The sequence below is a fragment of the Podarcis vaucheri genome (assembly GCF_965113315.1).
Source record: "Podarcis vaucheri genome assembly, chromosome: 7".
In the NCBI taxonomy this organism is placed as follows: domain Eukaryota; kingdom Metazoa; phylum Chordata; class Lepidosauria; order Squamata; family Lacertidae; genus Podarcis; species Podarcis vaucheri.
In genome coordinates, this window is record NC_138765.1 from 30,719,693 (window position 1) to 30,740,966 (window position 21,274).

Sequence of the window (21,274 nt, forward strand, 5' to 3'; positions counted from 1 at the left end):
AGGCTTGCCTGGGCCTCAAGGAAGGGCTGTAAGCCGGTTGCAGAGCATCTGTTCTGCATGTAGAAGATCCCAGGTTCAATCCCTGGCATCTCCAGGTAGGGATAGGAGAGGCTCCTGCCTAAAAAAACCCCGGAAGAGCTGCTGCCAATCAGTGTAGACACTGCTGAGCCTGATAGACTAATGGTCTGACCCTGTATATGTGACCCTAAAATACCTGTGCGTGCTTCAGTACAGCCGCCGAATATGCACACCTGCAAATAAAATAGGGAAGTGTGCATAACCAGTGAGCAATTATCTGCAATGGTTCTCTTGGGTCAAAGGCCTGCTGCCATCTTGGCTTGATTTCTTTCGGTGCTCATGTGGTAAGAGGAAGCTATGAGATTAGGGCTTGTAAGAAAAATGAGATAAGAGTTGTCAAACACTTACAGATGATATATGCGGATTCAGTTGGCACAGGGACTAGCTCTAGTAAACAGCAGCTATGGTAGTATACCTGCACCTGGGCTGCATCACTTCAGACTATAGGTGGGGACTCACATTAACTCAGTGTGCCGCCTAAAAAACCACAAAATACCATCCTCAGAGAACATTGGGTTTATATTTTTCTCTGTACTATATTTGCTCTAGTCCGTCATCAAAGTGTTTTCATTGGCTGTTTGCCAGTGTTCAAAAGGCAGAGGTGAGGGGAAGAGGAGGGGACTCATGTCTGTAGTAAATTACTTGGGGTGTAAGGGAGGGCAGGCGGCGCTCTGTGTGTGACAGCTTTCTTCTCCAGGAGACGGGAAGATAAAGGAGGAACAGGGGAAGACGGAATTGGGTTGTGGAATTGTGGCATTTGGAGGAATTGTGGGGAGATGGTCTTAGGACTCTGGCAATGAGGGGAAGAAAGTTGGAGAGGCAGAAGAATTGGGGAAGGGACAGGTGAAGTGGGTGGCATTTAAGGGGGCATTTGTAGTGCTGTGGAGCAACAAGAGGAGGCACAGAGAGAAATAAAGGAATATGTGTTCCCTCTCACTGTGCTCAAACTTCTTCCATTTCTCAACTGCCTCATATGAAGGAGATAAAGGGAATGGAGCCCTCAGAGAATCCATAGTATCTTCAAGCAATGTTTTTCATTCTTGGTGGTTCCATGTGCTGTCTTCAACATGGAATTCCAGATTCAGTGTAGTACAGTGGTACCTCGGGTTACATATGCTTCAGGTTACATACGCTTCAGGTTACAGACTCCGCTAACCCAGAAATATTACCTCGGGTTAAGAACTTTGCTTCAGGATGAGAACAGAAATCTTGCTCCGGCGGTGCGGCAGCAGCAGGAGGCCCCATTAGCTAAAGTGGTATTTCAGGTTAAGAACAGTTTCAGGTTAAGAACAGACCTCCGGAACGAATTAAGTAAACCTGAGGTACCACTGTAATTTAGAACAGATCTTTCATCAACAAACAAGCATCCACATGGGTACAACATCCATCAACAGAATTTCACCTTCCCAAACTGAACAAGCTAATTGAGAGGCTTGCTCTTAAGAGTCTATTCATCTTACTAGGGGTTGTGGCCCTGCTTGCATTGCTTGCCAACCCTGCCTTCCCATCACCCCTTGCCAACTTTCCCCCCTTCACACCTTGTGCCCCAACCCCCATCCCTCACAGATCACCCAAACACCCTTTCCTCATAGCGCAACCAAACCACTTTCCCAGAGTTACCTGGGAAGATGGATTGATTTTTAAACCACTCTGGGAACTATAGCTCTGTGAGGGGAACAAAGGTCTCCTAACAATTATCAGCACCTTAAGAAACTATAGCTCCCAGGATTCTTTAGGGGAAGCCATGACTGTTTAAAGTGGTATGATACTGTTTTAAATGTAGAGTGCAAATAGGGCCTTAATGCAGATTGCTGCATGGTGTGGCTAAAATCGTGACCATGGTGAGGCCTGATGGGTGCAGTAGCAACAGGACGGGGGGGGTCTTTTCTGTCGTAGTCCCAGAAATGTAGAACCCCCAACCAAGGTTAAATTTTCTCCTTCTGTTGTTCCTTGATTCTTCCTCAACATCCCTCCTTCAGCAAGCATTTGACTTCTCTGCTGCTTCAATGTTCTTGCTTGTTTCAGTCTGCCCGTCTGGTTCGTTATTAGTTTTTGATGTTTTATTACTGCTTTTTTTTTTTTTGGTCTTGATATTATTTGATATTTTAATAAAGGTTGGCCAGGTCGCCTCTTTGGACATCTTCATGCAGAGGGAAAGCTAGTTATACCTTTTTACTACTAAAATATACATACATAAACACATAAATTTCATTACTTTAGGATTAATTTAGGACATGGCAAAAGGATTAGACAGTAGAGTTAATGGGCCAGGGATGAATGCTCACCCAGTGTCCAACACCCTTCCTGTCAGGGATTCTGTAGTTTGACCACAAACGGCATTGCCTGAGGCTGGAACTTAAAAGCTAGTCACCTAGTAAGCTCTTTGGGACTCTGCACAATATCCAGCCTCAAAGTTATCTTCAAGCACAGAAGGAAGAATAGAGAAGTGCAATACTGGTTCCTATGATTGGCAGGTAGTATAGTGCCTCTGGATTGGCAAGACCCACTATTAACCCCAGGAGTCTGATGTGCTGCTCTGGCCCAGCCAACAGAGCAGTGTTATTTGCCTGTTGAACTTTAACCTCCAGAAAGTTACTTCAAGGACCCTGAATTACCATTAGGGTGGCCACTTATTTTGCCAAAAAAAGTGGAAAGAGGTTTGCGAAACCAGGTGCAGTATGCCCAAGCCATTGGGAATGGGATATACCAAGGAGTGGAAATTACAGGATAAAAAGTATGGGATCAAAATGACCACAACTTTATTGATTACAGATGTAAATAGGTTTTGGAATAGGCAACTGGATGAGTATCCTGAATCACTCAACCCATTCACTGGGTGATTATTCCTTCAGGGTTGATCCCCAGTTTTAGGATCACACTATGACAAGAATCAATTCCAGGCAATTCCACAACACAATTCCAGGCAATTCCACAACACAACACAAAAACATAGAGGGGACCTCTATGCCCCGTTAGCCCTTGTCTGGGCATTTGGAGAGAATCTGTCCTGCTAGACCTCTTTAAAGGGGTACTCTGAAAATTTGCCCTATGGAATACCCTCTGCCAGGTTCCAGCCCAATGTCTTTTTTCGCCAACAAGTTGTGACAATTGCTATGAGGTAGGCAACACTTCCAGAGATGCCAAATTCGTCTACAGGAAAAATTCCTTCCAGGCCCCAAGTATGCTATCTGAATCCTTCCATAGCCAGGTCTTGTATACTCATTGACCATCTGCTGAGTGCGAATAAGGGCAGACCACAACTTGCTTGGGATTGGACATCTCAATTTGTTTGTGGGCTTTTCTGCCATCCTGCACAATTGACAGAAGGGTCTTGTCATCCGCTGCCTGCATGAGATGACCCCCCTGACTCCCCTGCAGCCACGCCAGGCCACAGCTGCTACTGCCAGAACTGATAAGTGGGCCTTGCACAAAAGTTCTCAGTTGCTAATTTAGAGGCAAATTTATAAATCGCTGCCACAATTTAAATAGAAATGCAATGCATCTCACTGTAGCAGGGAAGACTGTGACCTGGAGATAAACAGGTGTAAAAGTAAGGTGCGCTGCCAAAAACAAACAAAAAACAAACCAAGAGGGCACAGGTTTGCATCAAAATTGCATGTGGTATTTTAAAAGTATAGGTACACATTTAGAAATAATTACTATCATTCAAATAGAAAGACAATCCATCTCACCATAGTGGGGAAGAGTGAGAGATCAGGTGTCCTGGGTGTGCCTGCTCAGTCTGCTGTCCAGGTGTAAACCTCTTGCTCTTCTTCCTTTGGGTTCTTTATTTTTCACCTGGACTTAAACTAGGCAGCCCTTCAGATAGAGGTCTATACTCTCTATAGTAAGAAACCCTGGATATCCTATATAAATGTGATACAGGTACACAACATGGATAGACCCTTAAAAATCAAGCCAGGCTGCAAAAAAATGTTGCTGATTAAGTTGATTTGAAACACCTGTGTCGGGATGGGATAGAAATTAGATTCAGTTCACATTTAAAGGTGAACCTACCTAATTCACACTTTCTGAAACAATACACAAACTGAAACGCAGCCATGTCTCAAAATTCACACTTCTCCTTATTTTACAGTGCAGTTCTCCACTCAAGTTATGTGTACAAAAATGCAAACACTAGCATAAAGTGTACATAAAAATGTATATATTTGTGAAAGAAACATTGAAAATGCATTATATTAGGGAATGTTACTTTGCAAAAATAAGAAATTTGTATGAGATGAAATTGCATATAAACCTGTATATATCAGGCAAAATTCGCTGATTAATTTCCATGAGGAAGAAGGGGGGGAATTCTCAGCTGAACTTTAGATTGGAAAAATGAGAAACGGAAATTGTCAGATTTGCCGATCCTTACCTGTAGGTTGCTTTGAACACTTTGGTGTAAAAAGTGAGGGAAGAGGAAGAATGGAGGAGGTACAACTATGCAATATTTTCCAGCATTGACTAGGCAAGTGGCTTTAAGGAAGCATCAAACACATTCTTTCCCCCATGCATCAATGCTACAACCCCTTTCAATGGTTTTTCTAGCTTAGGGTGACCTCTGCAGGCAGCTGTTCTTATCAGGATTTCTTTAGACTTCTCTGAGTAACTTTGCAGATGACTTAAAGCCTTTGCTAGTACTGATTTTAAAATGCATACTTCCCAGCTGCAACAGTATTTGTACTGCAACATCCTGTGCCTATGTAATTTGGGGCAAGGGGACAACATAAAAAACAACTGTGGTCTCTTCCAACTCTATGATTCTATGATTCTATAGGAGTGCTCTGATGGTGTTTCCTGCTTGGCAGGGGGTTGGACTCGATGGCCCTCTATGATTCTATGATTCTAACTTTTCTGCAGAGGAGACAGCATCACCTCTGGGACAATGGTGTGCTTTTTAAGTTCAGGAAATCCATTGTGTCAGAAGGTGGTAGCAGGAGTGGAAACTTCAATGGATTCCATCTCCAAAAGGCAAACTTTGATTGGGAGGTGTGGAGCCAATCTGGTCCCAAAAGCAGGCAGTGCTGTCCTGAAACCTGAAATCTAGAGGCCCATGGAAGTGACATCTGGTTGACTTCAGTTGCCTTAAGCACAACTAAGAGGGATCAGTATTTAGCGTTAAATCCTGTTGACGTTAACCAAGATGGCTTCTACATAAAATGCATTTAGGTTCAAACTTAGATTAAATTTGGGCATTGGGTATGACACTAACTAGACTTCACAAGCCCCATTGTTGTGGAGATGATGTGATAAAACCATAAACGTCTATTGTTTCAAGCTGTTCCAGGGAGATGTACAAACCTGTTCTGCAAGGAGAGGGAGAATTATAAGGCATGGTTGGCTTTCCTGCCATGGAATTTGTACCATATTGTATTTCTGCAATGTGGGGTTTTTTTCTAGAAAGACTTCGGATGTGAACTAGTGTGTAATGAGATTGTGAGCGTAACATTGATTCCCACCCTCAGTTAACAATGTCCCCTTTCAATGTGGCAGAAGATTCCCAGGCCTCCATCCTCACTGCCATGCCTCTCGGCATGTGATCACTGAGAACACAGTGTGAGAACCAGAGAGACACAAGGAGGACCTCATCTGACTCTTCTGGTCAACAGCTACTAGTCACGATGGCTATACACGAACTCCAGCGTCGGAAGCAGCTGTGGTGGGCTGGTGCCCATTGGGACTGACAAGGCAGGCTGCAGAGAGCCCAAGGGTGGTTGGAACCAGGGGCCATGATAGGCAGAGCCAACTCATTCTGGTTTTGTCCCCATCCTCTTCCTTGTTGAGTCCTGTGAGGGCAACATGGAGACTAAGGAGGACCCTGACAGCCAGTTATACCTCCTGGGCTGGCTGTAAGAAAGATAGACAGGCAGGTGGGAACTGGCTGAGGCAGATTGAGGTTGGTGGGACAGTACCCCATTCACCCTAATGAACCAGCCTCCACAGCACATGTCCCTGTGGAGTTTGAGGCCTTGAGTCCCTTATATTCTGGTGTTTGCTATTTTGGAATGAGTTGCAACTTCCCCTCAAAGGGCACCAACAGCAGGGGAGGGCTATTACCCTCTCAAGTCCTGCTTGTGTCTGGCTACTGTGAAAAATGGGGTGGTAGTGCCTGGTTGTTTTTCAAAGCAACAGTTGAAGGAAGAGTTCTGAGGCTCAAGATGCAGACATATGAGGAGGGGCTTAACTCTTCCCACTATCACATCCCCCACCCTCCAAGCCTCTGTTTACCTCAGGTAAAGATGGGGGAGAAATCTGATTCAGTTAGCATTTAGCAGCAAATTTACCTGCTGCAATTCACACTTCCTGAAACTGTGTGCAAACCAAAACACAACTATCCTTCAATATTCACACTTCTCCAAATTCTACAGTGCAATTTGCCAGGTAAGTAAATGTGTGTAAAATGAATATACTCATAGGTAAGTGAAAATAAGATCTAGAAATGAATAATACTTGGTAAAATTGGGCAAAACCATGTGCATATTGGGAGAAATTCACACAAAAATACTGATGAATATTTGTGGGGGGTTTTTACAAATAAAAATCACACACTGTTGTGGAACTGTAAACAAACCCTAAAGAAAGTGAAATATACTCAGAGTCGCAAAGTGATTTCATGCTCTTTATTCAGCTCATAGTGGTGAGGAGGAATGAATGAATGTCCCCTCACAGTATCTGCTTTATATACATTATTTACACAATGGGCTGCACATGATTGGCTAATTCTGGAATTCTACTGTAAGCCAATCAGGTTGTGGATTCACTTCTATCTGGAGCAGGATTGGGTGGTTCCTGCCAACCAATCATACTGCTGCATTGTTCTAGGACCAATCAGACTGCTGCATTCTGAATCCTATTGTTCTAGGACTAATCAGACTGCTGCAATTTGGATCCTATTGTTCTAGGACCAATCAGACTGCTTCAGTTTGGATCCTATTCAACTCAGTACATAACAGAAAGCAAAATCAAAAGCTGAGAGAAACCAAAATTGACAGATCTACTCATCCCTAACCCCAGAGCAGAAGCTTCATTGGGGCACTAACCAGCCTTGCCTGACACCATCCACAGATCATTTTTGGTTTGCCACCACTTACGGCCGATTTGAAGTGGCTACTAGGCTTAACCCAACCAACCCATCTTACCTCCTGTTTGTGGACGGCTAACATTTCCCTGTGGTCACAAGAACAGGCCTCCAGTTTCTCCAAAAACAAGAACCACCAGGTTGCTACACTCCTTGCCCCCTCCTCTCCCCCAGGATTAATGGGAGTCATCCTCATAAGGTGTTGTGCAAACGATTATAATAATAAAACTAATTTCACAAAGTCATAACTTCACCCTGCTTGTCTGATGGCCTCTCTCAGCTGCTGCTGCTGTGCAAACACAAGTCATCTGTTGACAAGTACCCAGTGCGGTCAGCTTGGACCCACCCTTCTTCCAGCGAGTGAGTAAGTGGTACACAAATGCATTTTATAAGGAGTGAGAGGGAATCCCTTTGATCTTCTCCTGACTTCCTGGTGCTGCGTCAAATTGAAACCCAGTTTTGGTTTCTTACCTCAGAATTTGTTCCTCCTCAAAGTCCGATCTTTGTCTCCATTGTGGGCATCCTCTGGATATCCTACTCAATAGTCTTGTTGTTCCTTATTCTCTCTCTCTCTCACACACACACAGAGACATGGCTAGAGATGCAAAACAAATATGTTTTAATGCGGTCAAAATCAGCTAAGCTGCACACATGACAGGCACCATGGTCTCAAAAGCTACACCGCAAGTAGTGGTGTTAGGCTTAGAAAGTGATGGCAGAGTGATCAAGGTAGCCATGTTTCCTACTTTACAGAGAGACAGTCCTCTCTTTGACCTCTGTTTGAAGGGCTGCCATGCATATGTGCATTTTATGGAAATCTATGCCACCTTTTGCCCTTTTTGACTACTGTGCATGCACTTGCCCCAATCTGAGCTCTTCACTAGTGATTGCATCAAGTAAACCACCCAGCTCCCCGTGTTCCCACTGAGGTAACCTCTCCCTCCTCCAACGGCTGGAAGCCAGCCTTGATTCTAGGGCACCATTAAAAGGCAACAAATGGCCCAGGGCTATTTTTGTCAACAGAGATGAAAGCCGTGTGGATTTTCTACCTCAGGGAATATATGGGAAGCTGCCTGATACTGAATCAGACCATCGGCCCATGGAGCACTGTCTGCACTGACCAGCAGTGGACCTCCCGTGTCTCAAGTAGGAGTCCCAGCCGCACCTGGAGAGGCCAGGGATTGCACCCGAGGAGGCAGCTGCCCTATGGCTCATCTCTGTGTTGACTCATCTCAAAATTCCCTGCGGGTTGGAGAGAGTGTTTCCAACCATATCTTGGCTTGCATCCACACAAAAAATACAAGGGCTGAGCCAAAATTTGTGAGGCTTCTTCAATAAACATTTTACCGACCGTGAAACATCCAACATTGGGAATTGCTTGGGAAAAGCTACGCAAACAATAGTGAAAAGTGTCCCCGTCTTCTCCAATCATTTAGTGCTTTCCCCAGCAAGGGAAGTGGCCAGAATACCATTGGGACATCTAGTTTGTGGCTGTGGAAGCAAGATGCTGGATTAGATAGGACTTTGGTCTGATCCAGCAGGGCTCTTCTTAGAGGAAAGATGGCCTATGTGTCAGACTTTGTTTCATTTTATGGAATTTTTATTGCATATTTTGTATGCTGTCACCCTTGTATTGCAAATAGCTTCGGACTTCTTTTCAGTAATACATAGATACATCGAATAAATTGAATTGGCAATATACTGCGTTGAGCTCTTCTAAATTTATTTCTTGCTATTTTAACCTGCTGTTGTAATTTCACACGGTTTCTGCTTTCCATTATGTAGATTTGGTTTTGTATGCTGCATCAGAAATGATTTCCACCCCCTTTTTAAAAAAAAATTAAAAGCCAGATATAAATCCTTAACATCGAGTGCTTCCAGACAGGGACTTGATTTGGAAACAGGCAGCTGAGATACCACAAATAGGCCATTTGGCATTCCTTTATTGATCTTATTTTCCCTGGAAAGAGGTAAGTGCAGATTAAATGGCAAGGTGGAGTTGCATTTTTATATCAACATTGTGTGGACCCTGAAAAACACACATTGCATACTTAAGGAGCACTGCTCCCAAACCAACAACCACCTGGAATTAACCAAAATAAATAATACATATTATAATTATGTATTATAATCTGCCAAAATAATAATTTTGGCAGAAACTTAAAGAGCTCCAAACAGGCCACCATTCAACAGGTGTAGCTCTTCATCCCAACATAGGAACCATACCTACAGAACCTCTACCCTCCTCAGCAGGGGCTTAGTGGGTTGTGTCCAAATAATTTTTACTCAGCAGCCCTCGTAAAATGATATTAGTCATGTTCATTAATTCCACTGGGTCTTCTCTGAGTAGGACGGGATCAAAACCCTTCACCACCCAGTTCTTCCCATGCATAACTCTGTTCCAGCCCTCCCTCCAACTTGCCTGGACTTGCCCCGACTGAGGCCTTTTTGCTCATCCGTTGCAATGACTTGGGCAGCATTATGAAATCCTCACCACAGGAGATGTTAACAGCGAAGGTAGAAAAACACATCAAGCGCATAATGCGTTTCCCTTTTAATAGCTTTCACTGGGGAAGCGTTGGCGAGGGATGAAAGCTGTTCAGGGCAAGACGGATGCTGGGTGGAAAGGAACTTCAAAAGAAAACCCTGCCACGTCGGGCGCATTGCAAGGTTTGACACTGCTCTCCGGCAGCAAGAGACCCTCCCCGTGGAGAAAGGCGAGCTGTTGTAACCATCCTGACACGCAGCCAACTGCTCGCCTCTTGGTTATAAAACCAGAACAAGGCTGGGCAAGCATGTGTGCCAGAGCCCTCGGGATCTGCTCGGAAGTCACTTTCCCACCCACAAGTGGGCACTGAAAGGGAGGGCTTGCCCACCCCCAAGAACTAGGCCCATCTTTCCAGAATCCTCTGCTCTAGGCAGGGGGGCAGAAGGAACTGGCAATTGGGCTATCCATTGGGATGGAAGCAGGCTCCATTCCACTCTCTGTTCGTTGCACGCAGCGTGGTTTCTTTTCCACTGTAGTTCACCTTCTGCCAAAACACGTTATTTGTCTCGCTGTCCGCAGTGGCAAAATTAAATAATCATGTAAAGTCTGTTGCCATTACCTCGTTCAATTCAATGCGAAGGAAATACAATGCAAATGGTGTGTTGAACGTAATCAATTCCGTATCATTTGCAGACTGAAAGCAACAACAGTGAATACAGATCATGTTTGCTGGGTTCATTTCCAGTTGGGACGTGTGATAAATAAGCAAACATCACTGCAGGGCAGTTGAGCTTTGGGTCCCTTCCAACTCTACGATCGGCAATTTCTGCCCCAGTTTCTATTTCCATTAGAATTCTCCAACCCCCCCCCCACCAGCTGCCCCTCCAGAATCATGATGGCAGCCCTTACATGAATGGGAAGATTTCCCATATCCCTGCTCTCCTTCCACCAGCAGCAACAGCAGCAGCTGCCACCACATAAGGTTTTGCTTTGTTTTTAAGGGGCAGGAAAACTGTTGGACCCTTCTGCACTCCCGCCATCCTCAGGAACATGGCAGGCTCTGACTTTGCTTCAAAACTGGCTGCGAAAAAATTGAGCTGGTTTGTGGGTGGGTAAATGTTTTGGTTTGTCAAGCCTAATTATGAATCAAGTCAGGCCCCAGGGGTACAACCATCATGACACACAGCCGAGACGACATTTGCCAAACTACCGGTAATTTCTGTTTTGTTTTCAAAGGTGACAAACTCTTCCACCAGCTTCCAGTCTCGCAGCTGTGGGTGCAGTGGGGAAAACCAATCTAGCCTTGCTAAGTTGCCTGAATTTCCCATACTAGCCATTCCAATGAACATAGAGGTAGGTGGCTGTTTTCTTTCACCATTGTCACCTCAGGACCAATGCCTGGGCAAAATGTGCTAGGCCAAGATGGAACCAGGACAAAACGCCTGGCAGGTTGTGGCCCCAAAGGCCCAAGACAAGCCCCATGTTTAGGGGGACATATTTTTCCGTTCAAACTCCACCATCCAAATCCTGTAAGTTCAGTCACGTCATCCAGAGCAGAGTCTCATGGAACATGAAACCCTCTCTCTGGGAGTCCCCATCCTGCAGGATCTCCACAAACACCCTCTACACCTCCATATACAGATGAGACACAAGTACATATATCACCCAACTCTTTAGGCTGCAGGGCCAAGAAGCCAGAGAAAACTGCCCCTGTCTCCCAGAGTTGCACCATTCTTGCTACAAAGAGCAATCTAGCTTCCATCAGAGCCTTGGTTTAGCAAAATCCTTGTTTTGAAAACCTGACCAAAAAAACAACTCCGATGATGCCCCACCAAGCCCTCTGCCTGGAGCACCAAAGATGTGGAGATGTCATTTGGCATTCTCCTTTTTGAAGTTCCTTTGCTTGATCTTTGTCTTGAAACCAGTTTATTCATCTGTGTGTCCAGTGGTAAGAACACAAGCCTCCCATCAAAAGGATCATGAGTTTGCCTTTTCTCCATCCTTGGAAAACTTCCAGCATCAGAAGGGAGTGGTTGGCAAGACACACACACACGAGAGAGAGAGAGAGAGAGAGAGAGAGAGAGAGAGAGAGAGAGAGTGTTAAAGCAGTGCCAGTTTGCCCTTTGTTTCTTTCTGCTCTGTGAACCCCCCTTTTTGGGAGCGAGGGCATTGCTGATACGGGCTGTGATCAAGTAGTGATGGGTCCTGGTCACAGGCAATTTTGCACCTTGGGCATCTCATAAAATATAAGAGCAGATTATCAGACCAAACCTCACTTCCCTTCCAGCATCCTACAGTGTCCAATCCAACACTTCTGGGAAGACCACTAGCAGGACATGAGTGCAATAGCCATCCATCACTGCTGCCTCTAAGCAACTGATATGCAGTGGTAGAAGCTGGAGGCTGCATACAGCCATCATGGATGTAGCCACTTAAAAGCCATATTTACCTTGGCTTGGCTTAATTCCCTTTTAAGGTCATCTACGCTATCACCTGGGACACGGGTGGCACTGTGGGTAAAACCTCAGCACCTAGGGCTTGCCGATCACATGGTTGGTGGTTCGAATCCCCGCGGCGGGGTGAGCTCCCGTCTTTCGGTCCCAGCTCCTGCCCACCTAGCAGTTCGAAAGCACCCCTAAGTGCAAGTAGATAAATAGGTACCGCTTTATAGTGGGAAGGTAAACGGCGTTTCCGTGTGCTGCGCTGGTGCTGGCTCGCCAGAGCAGCTTCGTCACGCTGGCCATGTGACCCGGAAGTGTCTCCGGACAGCGCTGGCCCCCAGCCTCTTGAGTGAGATGGGTGCACAACCCTAGAGTTGGATACGACTGGCCCGTACGGGCAGGGGTACTTTTACCTTTTACACTATCACCTATGAACTGGGGCTGGATCAAGAGAGTGGCACAGTTAGGTACTAAAATGTGATCATGTACGAGGGGGGCATATGTGCTATCCTATATACTGGGGTTGGTTAACTTGTGGCCTTCCAAATGTTGAGAAGTGTGTCCCGGCATGCTAGGTGTTCATCTTTAGTCATAGTTAACATAAAACAGGGTTTAATCCTTAGTACAATGTGTCAAGTGGACCATTGGCCCAAGGTCACCCATGAGAGCTTGCTTCATCAGGACTATGAAGGTGTTTTATCAAAACCAGCACAGCAACACAGTATAACTAAAAAGGCCGACGGAAGATCTAGAAAGAGGGTCACGGTTTCTGGTCTTCCCCATTCAACAGATTGGCTTTGAAATGGTGTTCGGATGAGGTTCTAAAGTAACAGGTATGAAGAACCACTTCAAAAGGTGCCCAGAAAGCCACAACCCTCGAGAAAGTGCATCTCAGACGTGGCTCTCTCTCCCCTGCTGGCTTCAATTACGTGCCAGCCTCAGAACAGTTTTCTGTTGAAAACCTGGAGCCTGTAATGAAAGAACCTTCTTACAACGGCTGCGTTCCAGGCCTGCTTCAGGGTTTATACTGTGGCAAAGGGTGCAACAGCATTCTTCCCTCCTGCAGTTTCCAGCAACTAGTATTCAGAAGCGTACCATCTCTCACCACAGAGGCAGAGCATAGCTATCACAGCTAGCAGTCACTGGTAGCTTTATCATCCAGGCATTTGTCTAATCCTCTTTTAAAGCCATCCAAGCTGGTGACCATCGCTGCATCTTCTGGGAGCAAATTCCATAGTTTAGGTGCTGTGTGGAAGAGAAGTATGACTTCTTTCACTTTTCTGCTGGCAAAATAGGCAGCCTTCACAGTTGAGTTCTGTGTGTGCTGTTTTCTATTTAGACTCAATTACTTTTACCAGTAGTGAACTCATTCCCGGAGCAGTGACCCTTCTGTAGCCAGAACGTCACCACACAGGCAAAGCTTCAGTAGCCTCAGGGCAACCCCAAGGTTTGCAGAAATACAACATACATGTCACTTTGAGATTCCTATCAGCTGCTGGATTAAAATATCCCCCTTGAGAAACTAAAGGTCTTTCCTCACAGCAAGTCAGTATTGTCAATACTGACTGGCATCCGCTATCCAGGATTTCACCTAAGGATTTTCCAAGCCTTACCTGGAGATGTCAGGGATTGAACCTGAGACCTTTTGCAAGCAAAGCAGCTGCTCTTCTCTAGACACTGTACTGTATGTGTTTTCAAAAGATGGTGGAGGGAGACACCTACCGGACAAATGAAAGCATAGCACCAGTTGCAGGAGGAGTTTCCCCAATCCTGCTGTTCAGATTGTGCCTGGTAACTCACTTGCAGGGGAGAGTTACAGATAGGTAGCCGTGTTGGTCTGCCATAGTCAAAATAAAAAATTCCTTCCAGTAGCACCTTAAAGACCAACTAAGTTAGATACGTATCTGAAGAAGTGTGCATGCACACAAAAGCTCATACCAAGAACTAACTTAGTTGGTCTTTAAGGTGCTACTGGAAGGAATTTTTTTATTTTGCAGGGGAGAGACTGTGTTGGACCACCAAGGAGAGCATTTCTCCATCTGCCCTGCCCCACCCTCTTGTAGGATTTACTCCTGCTCTTTGTGACATATCTGTGGGGACTGCCCCCTACATTTGGCAGGAACATGAATTTGGATTTTTTGTTTTTATTTAGTTTTGATATGTTAAGATTTTGTTGTCTTGATTTTGTGGGTATGTGTCATCCTTTGTGAGCCACCTTGAGGGCCATTTTTTGCTATCAAGCAGCACAGAGATAAATTCTTAGCTAATGTGCAAGTTTCTTGGCTGCTCTCTGAGCAAACAGCTTCCTTCAAAATTGTTCATTTCAAATTCAACTTCCAAACCAATCTCATATATTTCCCACATCTGAAGCTCAAATTCAAAAGCTCGCAAAACAGATGTAGGAACATAAGAAGCTACCATATATCGACGCAGGCCCCCTTTAGATCCATCTAGCTTGGTATTGCCTAAATCAGTGTTTCTCAAACTGGGACTACAACTCCCATCATTCCTGACCACTGGTCCTGAAAGCTAGGTATGATGGGAGTTGTAGTCCAACAACAGTAGAGACCCAAGTTTGAGAAACCCTGGCCTAAACCAACCTTTCACCCTCCAGATGTTGCTGATGCCAACAGCCATCAGCCCCAGCCTGCATGGCCAATGGCCAGGGATGATGGGAGTTGTAGTCCAGCAATATATGTAGGGAATCACATCTAGAGGTGATGGGAAAGACCTCTCTTGAGGTGAGGCACTGCAAAGCTACAGTCATTCGGAGTAATGTCTACAGTCATTTGGTGGTCAGGGCTGATGAGAGCTGGAATCCAGCAACATCTAGAAGGCACTAGGTTAGAGAAAGCTGGATTACACTGCCTAGTAGCATCTCTCTAGGGTTTCAGATGGGAGTCCTTCCCATTTTAGGATTAAACCTGGGACTTTCTGCATGCAAAGCATGCCCTCTACCCCCTGAGCTATAGCCCCTGCCCCAGAAATCCAGAGAAGAAATAGCCAATATCATATTAAGTGAAAAATATAAATTTTATTTTTTAAAACAGCTGCCAGCAGTTTGCCAGTATACCTGTAAAAGATATTCCAGAAAAGTGAAAAGAGAAGCATATTACAATATATCATAAGAGATTCCAGGTATCTCTATACAAACGCCAAATCAATGCCCTGCCCATTCTTGGGAATCTGTGCCCCCGCCCACCCAGATGCAGCAGTTGAGCAGATAAAACAGGATGATATATATTTTTAAAACACGGTTTGCTCAGAACAACCTTTTCAAGTATGTTCAAAAGGATAAGAAGGAACTTGACTGTATCTAAGCAATTGTGGTGTTAACATGGAATAAAACATCTACTGTTAGTCACAGCTGGGAGGGGACAGTTATTCATTTATAGAATGAAGAGTTGATTTAGCATTGCCTCTTAAAGCAACATTTCACAGAAAGGCAGGTAGGCAGGTGAGTGATAACCAAGGTTCCACCCCCCCCCCCAAATATACATGCTTTAAGAACTAGGGAATGAAGCCAGACCTCAGCTCTCACATGTAGCCCCCCACTATACATAACACTTTTAGTATGAATTAGAACACCTTTGTGTGTTACATTTAGACACTGGTAGGCCCTAGAATGGCCAGATTTCTAAACTGGTTGCTCTTTGTCACTGTTAATATTTGCACATAGCTCTAGCATAGTAAGATAGGCTAGACCAATTTCTGTGGCCCACAACTTTTAGAGGCTGATAACATAAAAAGAAACAATTTGTGCACAAATGCATGTTGAGCCGAGTCCACAGAAAATACTTTTGTTACAGAGGCCTGATCTTCAGCTGTGCTGGCTGGGGCTCATGAGAGCTGGAGTCCCACAGGAAGGACTTGACAGAGGTGGGGAACCTGAGGTTTGCTTTCCTGCCCCTCCGTGCCCAGAATGCGGCACACTGGTTCGTGTGTGAGTCAGACAAGTGTAATGATTTCACAAATGCCCTGCACACTTTTGAGAGAAGTGCTCCACCTGTTTCCTTTGTTCCTCAAGGCACTGCCTGCTGAGCAAAAGTGACCTTATTAAAAAGGCATCCCATGATATATATATATGTCATGCAATTTTAATTCTCTGGGTTGTAGTCACTACAAGTGCTACTCAGAGTAGGCCCACTGAAATGAGTGAGCCCAAATTAATCATGCCCATTCATTTCAATGGGTCTACTCTGATGGAGTATGACTAACACTGGATATAACCCACAGCTTTTCTTTTTAAAAGAAATTCTATTTCACTATAAACAAAATAAGCAGAATGGCCAATTATCTTAGAGCATGTGGACAATGCATCATCCAAAACATTGGAATCCATAGTGTCATGACATCAAAGGGCATAGGATGAGGGCAAAGACTTTTCCTCCTAGATTATGTTTGCAGAAAGGACTTCAGGGCCACCTCAACCCTTCTTGTTACTTGTGAAGCAGAATCCAAGCAGCATTCTGCACTCAGAGTAACATTAGATGCAGCCAATTGGGATGTTCCCCTTCAGTAGGAACTGCCTCTCAGAGTGGTCCAAGCCAGCAGGCTCTTTCAATGGCACAACTATCCCGTGGCTAACAATAATACATGCACAGAATTTCCCCAGACATACCAGTTCTGAGATGACTTCAATCATTCTAAATATTAACACTGCTGCCTATCTTTAGGGCAAAAGTGAGACAAGCTGTGGCCTTGTTGCTGGACTGACCTTTGACTGTGCCCGCCGGGGCTACTGGGAGCTGGGAATCAAGCAGCATCAAGAGGGCCACAGATTCCACCTTCCACCGCCCGGGTTTAGGCAAAGGAGTGATTCCTCAAATGCTCCTAGACTGACAACTAGAATGGGAATTGAAAACATCTTTGGCTATAGGAGTGGAAAGGCATTTTGGAAGTCACATTAATACAGGAGGAACATTTAAGGAATTGCTACAAGGAGCTGCTCTTGCTCACACTTCTGGTTCTCATGCAACTATCATCTCATGCTCAAAAGTCTGAGGATGGTGGGCTGGGGGAATGTCTGTGAGAATTAGACCAACATTTGCTATTTTGGATGGCTAGAAGCAGAATGTCTGAATTTCTGTTAAGAATGCATATGTACATAAAAAATATCAATTTTGTAAGAAACTGGCAAGTGGCAAGATCATTAACTCTTCAGTTTTGTGCAGGTTAGGCAAGTTCCCAAACTATAAATACAGTAGGTACAAAACATGTCTTTCCGCACTCCCTTATCTCCAACCTTGGAAGAATAAACGTTAAATCAAACTTGGGGTTTTCTCTGTCTTCCAGAAAGTTAATCTGTATATGAATGCTACCAATTTCATAGGCTAAACAAAGGTCAGCTAACAGGAATTCCTTTCACATTTCTGTTGCAAAAACGTAACCATAAAAAAATTCCCATTTGATGACAGAAGCCCCCCCATCCACAAACACACGCCCATCTCTTTATTCATTCAAGAGGAAAACTGAATGCTTTCACCCATGTGGGCTGCTAAAGTTAACCAAATGGTTGATCACTTGCAACCACAAATTATGCACCTTATCTTGTGGAGGAAACTGCCTCTACTACACACCAAGTGGATAACTGGTCACACGAGAGAACATTTATGCACATCAATATTACAGAGGAAGAGAAAATGCTTCTCTCTAAAATATACCATACTTCCAAATGACTTCTCTGTTCCAACTTAATAGAATCAAGAGCATAAGATTCAACTGCTGCCTACATTTCAAACCGGAAAGGTTTCGTCAAAGAGTACTAAGGCATAATCAGCATCAAATGATAAAGGTTGTCCTGTGCTGCAGTGTAATTTAAAATAAATTGGCAGGCTGCTTCCTCCCTTTTGACTGATACTGTTGGGAGGTGCCGAGTTATTTACTTTCATGACTCATTAAAGGTACACTTTCAAATAAACACAATCCACCAAGCACCAGTTCCAGGCTAAATGGATCGAGTAACCAGATGGGGAAATAGCAGTTACATAAGAGGTGGTTATGTGGACAGTGGCTTGGCAAGAATTTGAGCTAATGGCCCACATCTGACCATCTTTTTCCTCGAATCCCATCTGGTCACACTAGTCATCCTACCTTCTAATCTGAAACTTTAAATTTGCCAGGCAAAATGACAACTTCAAGGCAAACAAGTGTGGGCATTAGCAGGACAACCGCCCTATGCATAAGATCCACCATGCTGTACAACACAATTCTACCCTTTGGGTACCTTACCCCCAAAATGTGTACAGCAAGCCTGTCAACTGACTTAAAGGCAAAATCAGCAAGAGGAGGAGCAGATTTCGGGCCAGTGAAATTAAACTAAGAGGTACAAACATGCTAGAAAAGGTTCCACCTTCTCGTGTTTTGTGTCAAAGCTGCAGGATGCTTTGGGGTCACCCTTAAGCCTAAGACTGGCTTTTGTGAATACTGGCAAAGAGAAAGAAGGCACCACAAAGGCATGTATAACAAATACAAAGCTATTACTGAAATCATGTATCTACTTATTGGATCAGATCACAATGTAAGTATGATTCTTAGATTTAAAAGAATAAAAACCACAAACCTAAGGCTCTTAACACCAAGTCCCTCACCGAAACGAAATTTTGTACAAGAAAAAGGTTCCCTAATCCTCTTCCATGCCCTCACTTATTCTGAGTAAGCCAGGCTGCAATGCTACACACATGTACTTGGGAATAAACCACGCCAAACTCAGTGCAACTTGCTTCTGAGCAAGTATGTACAGAGTTGGGCTGCAGAAAGTCTGTTAACAGGAGCCCTTATACGTGCTTTAAAAATGTACACTCCAGTGTAAAAGTTACAAAAGGTACGCTGGCAAGAAGTCTAGTGTTGGTTGGCTGGAGTAGTCTTTGATGGCATTTAAAATAAATAGAAAGTTTGCTCCATGCCTCAAATCCTTGCCTTTCCTTTTATTAAAGAAACCCCAAGTCAGAAACACAAACCATTTTTTTTTACAGTCCTATTCCTTGGTGCTGTTCTAGAAATACACAACATGGACCTTGAATGTGTTAATGATTGTGATGTGAAAAAATATAGATCAGGTACATATGTAGCAGTCAGATGTGACTTATTTGAAGGGAGAAACAATTGAAAGAGGGGCTGAGAACTCCACATTCCACACTTACAAACAACCAATGAGAAAACCATCAGTATGGAATTATGCACGTAAGGCAAAACAGTTGGTATCTAAAGGCCACTTGCACATATTTAAAAATAAAAAATAGTTACTTGCAGGAATCTGACATTAGCACAGTGAGAAGAAAGCACCCCTGGCACCCAACCACAGCACCTCTTGCTAGCAACATAAAAGAGTAGTTATATGTTGAGTAGAAACATCTGGCATATTTAGGCTGCTTGACAGCTCAGGTTTGGAATGATGTTACTTAAGAAATAAATCCCACATATTGACAAGCCTCCTAGTGCCTTAAAAAAAAAAGCAACTTGCTATTATGGCCTTGGATTATTGTGCTTCATCCAATAAAGATGTCTTGCTTTTTGATCCAATCAGTTGGAGACTTATGTACTCCCCCTCCACCTTCCAATGCAAGCATATGCAGTGAACCCTTGTCACCTCCAAGAACACAGTTTATTGGGTTCCTGGTGTCTATGGGTCACAGCTTGTGGCTTGTTGAAATGTGCCTTTTTCCTCATGAGCAGGCATGCTTGCCCAAAGGTTTTGCATGTAGCTCTTTTCGGTGAGGCAGTAAGAGACTTTGGTGCACTGTTCAGACAGACCAGCAGGTACAGTGTTTCAGGAGAGCTAAGGTATGCAATAGCATCTTGAAAATACATAAATAATCCTTAAATCACACCAAGAAGTGCTTCCTAAACAAATCTGAAAATCCCAAGATGCAATTTGAGATTTAAAGGCCACTTTATATAATCAGAAGAATCAAGTGGTAAAAAACAACAACAACCTTTCCTTAGGCTGAATCACCTAAGTTTGGAGCTGCGGAGGCTGTATTTGCTCTGCAATGAATAAAATTCTGCGCATTAAAATATTCTATGGGAGAAGAGTATGCTGAAGCCATCTCCCCAACAAGCCAAGTGTGTGCAGACAAGAGAGAGAAGGTGCCTTCTAATATAGGGAAAGTGTTCAAACTTGCACTCCACTCCCACTACCTGAAATGCTCAATCCAGGAAAAGCTTTACCACTCGGTTCCTTGGACTATGTAAGATGGCTGTCCTACCTAATTGAGACCCAGGATCTGCAGGCCCAGGTAGTAAAAGTAGGGGTCCCACTCAGCAGTTCTGGGCCAGGTTCCAGAATTGCTTCACTGCAACATTAACTGCTGTGCTCAGCTTGCTTATTATAGGATACAAAGCAAGCAAACGGCATAACATTGGTTTGCATTTTTTGAAAGAGAAAAAATACCTGGTCTACCCAATGTAACACTGAATAACTGCAAGTACATGCAAAGTAAATCACTATCTTAAAAAGACAAAAGGGGAGCAGTCTGTTAAAAGAAGCGTTTCGTTATGAAATGTGTGCGAAACACTGCTTATTTAGTGAGCCTCTTAGCTACATCGCTGTAGGCAAATTCAATCTCTTTGTCTCCAGGACAAGTGTTGGTGAATTCATCACGACCATAGGCATTTGTCAGGTATCTCCAAATCCCAGTCATTGTCTTGGGAATATCGAAGTTGCGATACTTTTTGGCCACAACCTAGGAGCAAAGAAAGGGAAGAACAGCTGTTTTACAATGTCCAAAGAGAGATGGGACCAGCCCATAATTTTTGTGCTTTGAGACTGCAACCAGAACCACAAAATAGCATCGGACTTGTCTGCATATAAGAATGAGAGGGGAAGCTGCTTAATACCAAGTCAGATTACTTGTCCATCTTGCCTAACCCAGGGGAAGGGGTGGAGCTCAGTGGTAAAAGCAGAGGTAGAGTGGTAGATCCCAGGTTCAATCCTAGGCATTTCCATGTAATGCTGGGAGAGACTGAAATCCTGGACAGCAGCTGCCAATCAGTGTAGGCAATATTGAGATAGATGGGCCAATGATTTGACACAGTGTAAGACAGGGATTGAACCTGCAACCTTCTGCATGCAACTTGGGTTGGGTATGGCCCCTTCCCTGCAAAATGAATAGGAAGCTTAGCATCAGTGGCAACTTGCAGGTTTGCAGGCACCCAATAGAATTTCCCAGAGGCCATTTGCCACTA

General features: G+C 44.3%; 1 protein-coding gene and 1 long non-coding RNA gene across 2 annotated transcripts in view; both read right to left on the reverse strand.

Annotated features, from left to right (window-relative positions):
• The window catches only part of LOC309537426, a 29,901-nt gene extending 27,287 nt beyond the window's left edge, over nucleotides 1-2,614 (reverse strand). The window contains exons 1-2 of the long non-coding RNA XR_014221916.1: nucleotides 2,364-2,614; nucleotides 427-555 (exon numbers count right to left, since the gene is read on the reverse strand). This is a non-coding gene — a long non-coding RNA (uncharacterized lncRNA). The remainder of the gene's footprint in view (nucleotides 1-426; nucleotides 556-2,363) is intronic.
• A 12,488-nt stretch (nucleotides 2,615-15,102) lies between these two features.
• CLIC4 (chloride intracellular channel 4) overlaps nucleotides 15,103-21,274 on the reverse strand; it is a 46,197-nt gene continuing 40,025 nt past the window's right edge. The window contains exon 6 of the mRNA XM_082232056.1: nucleotides 15,103-20,772. Coding sequence (XP_082088182.1) covers nucleotides 20,608-20,772 — 165 coding nt within the window. The 3' untranslated portion in view covers nucleotides 15,103-20,607. The remainder of the gene's footprint in view (nucleotides 20,773-21,274) is intronic.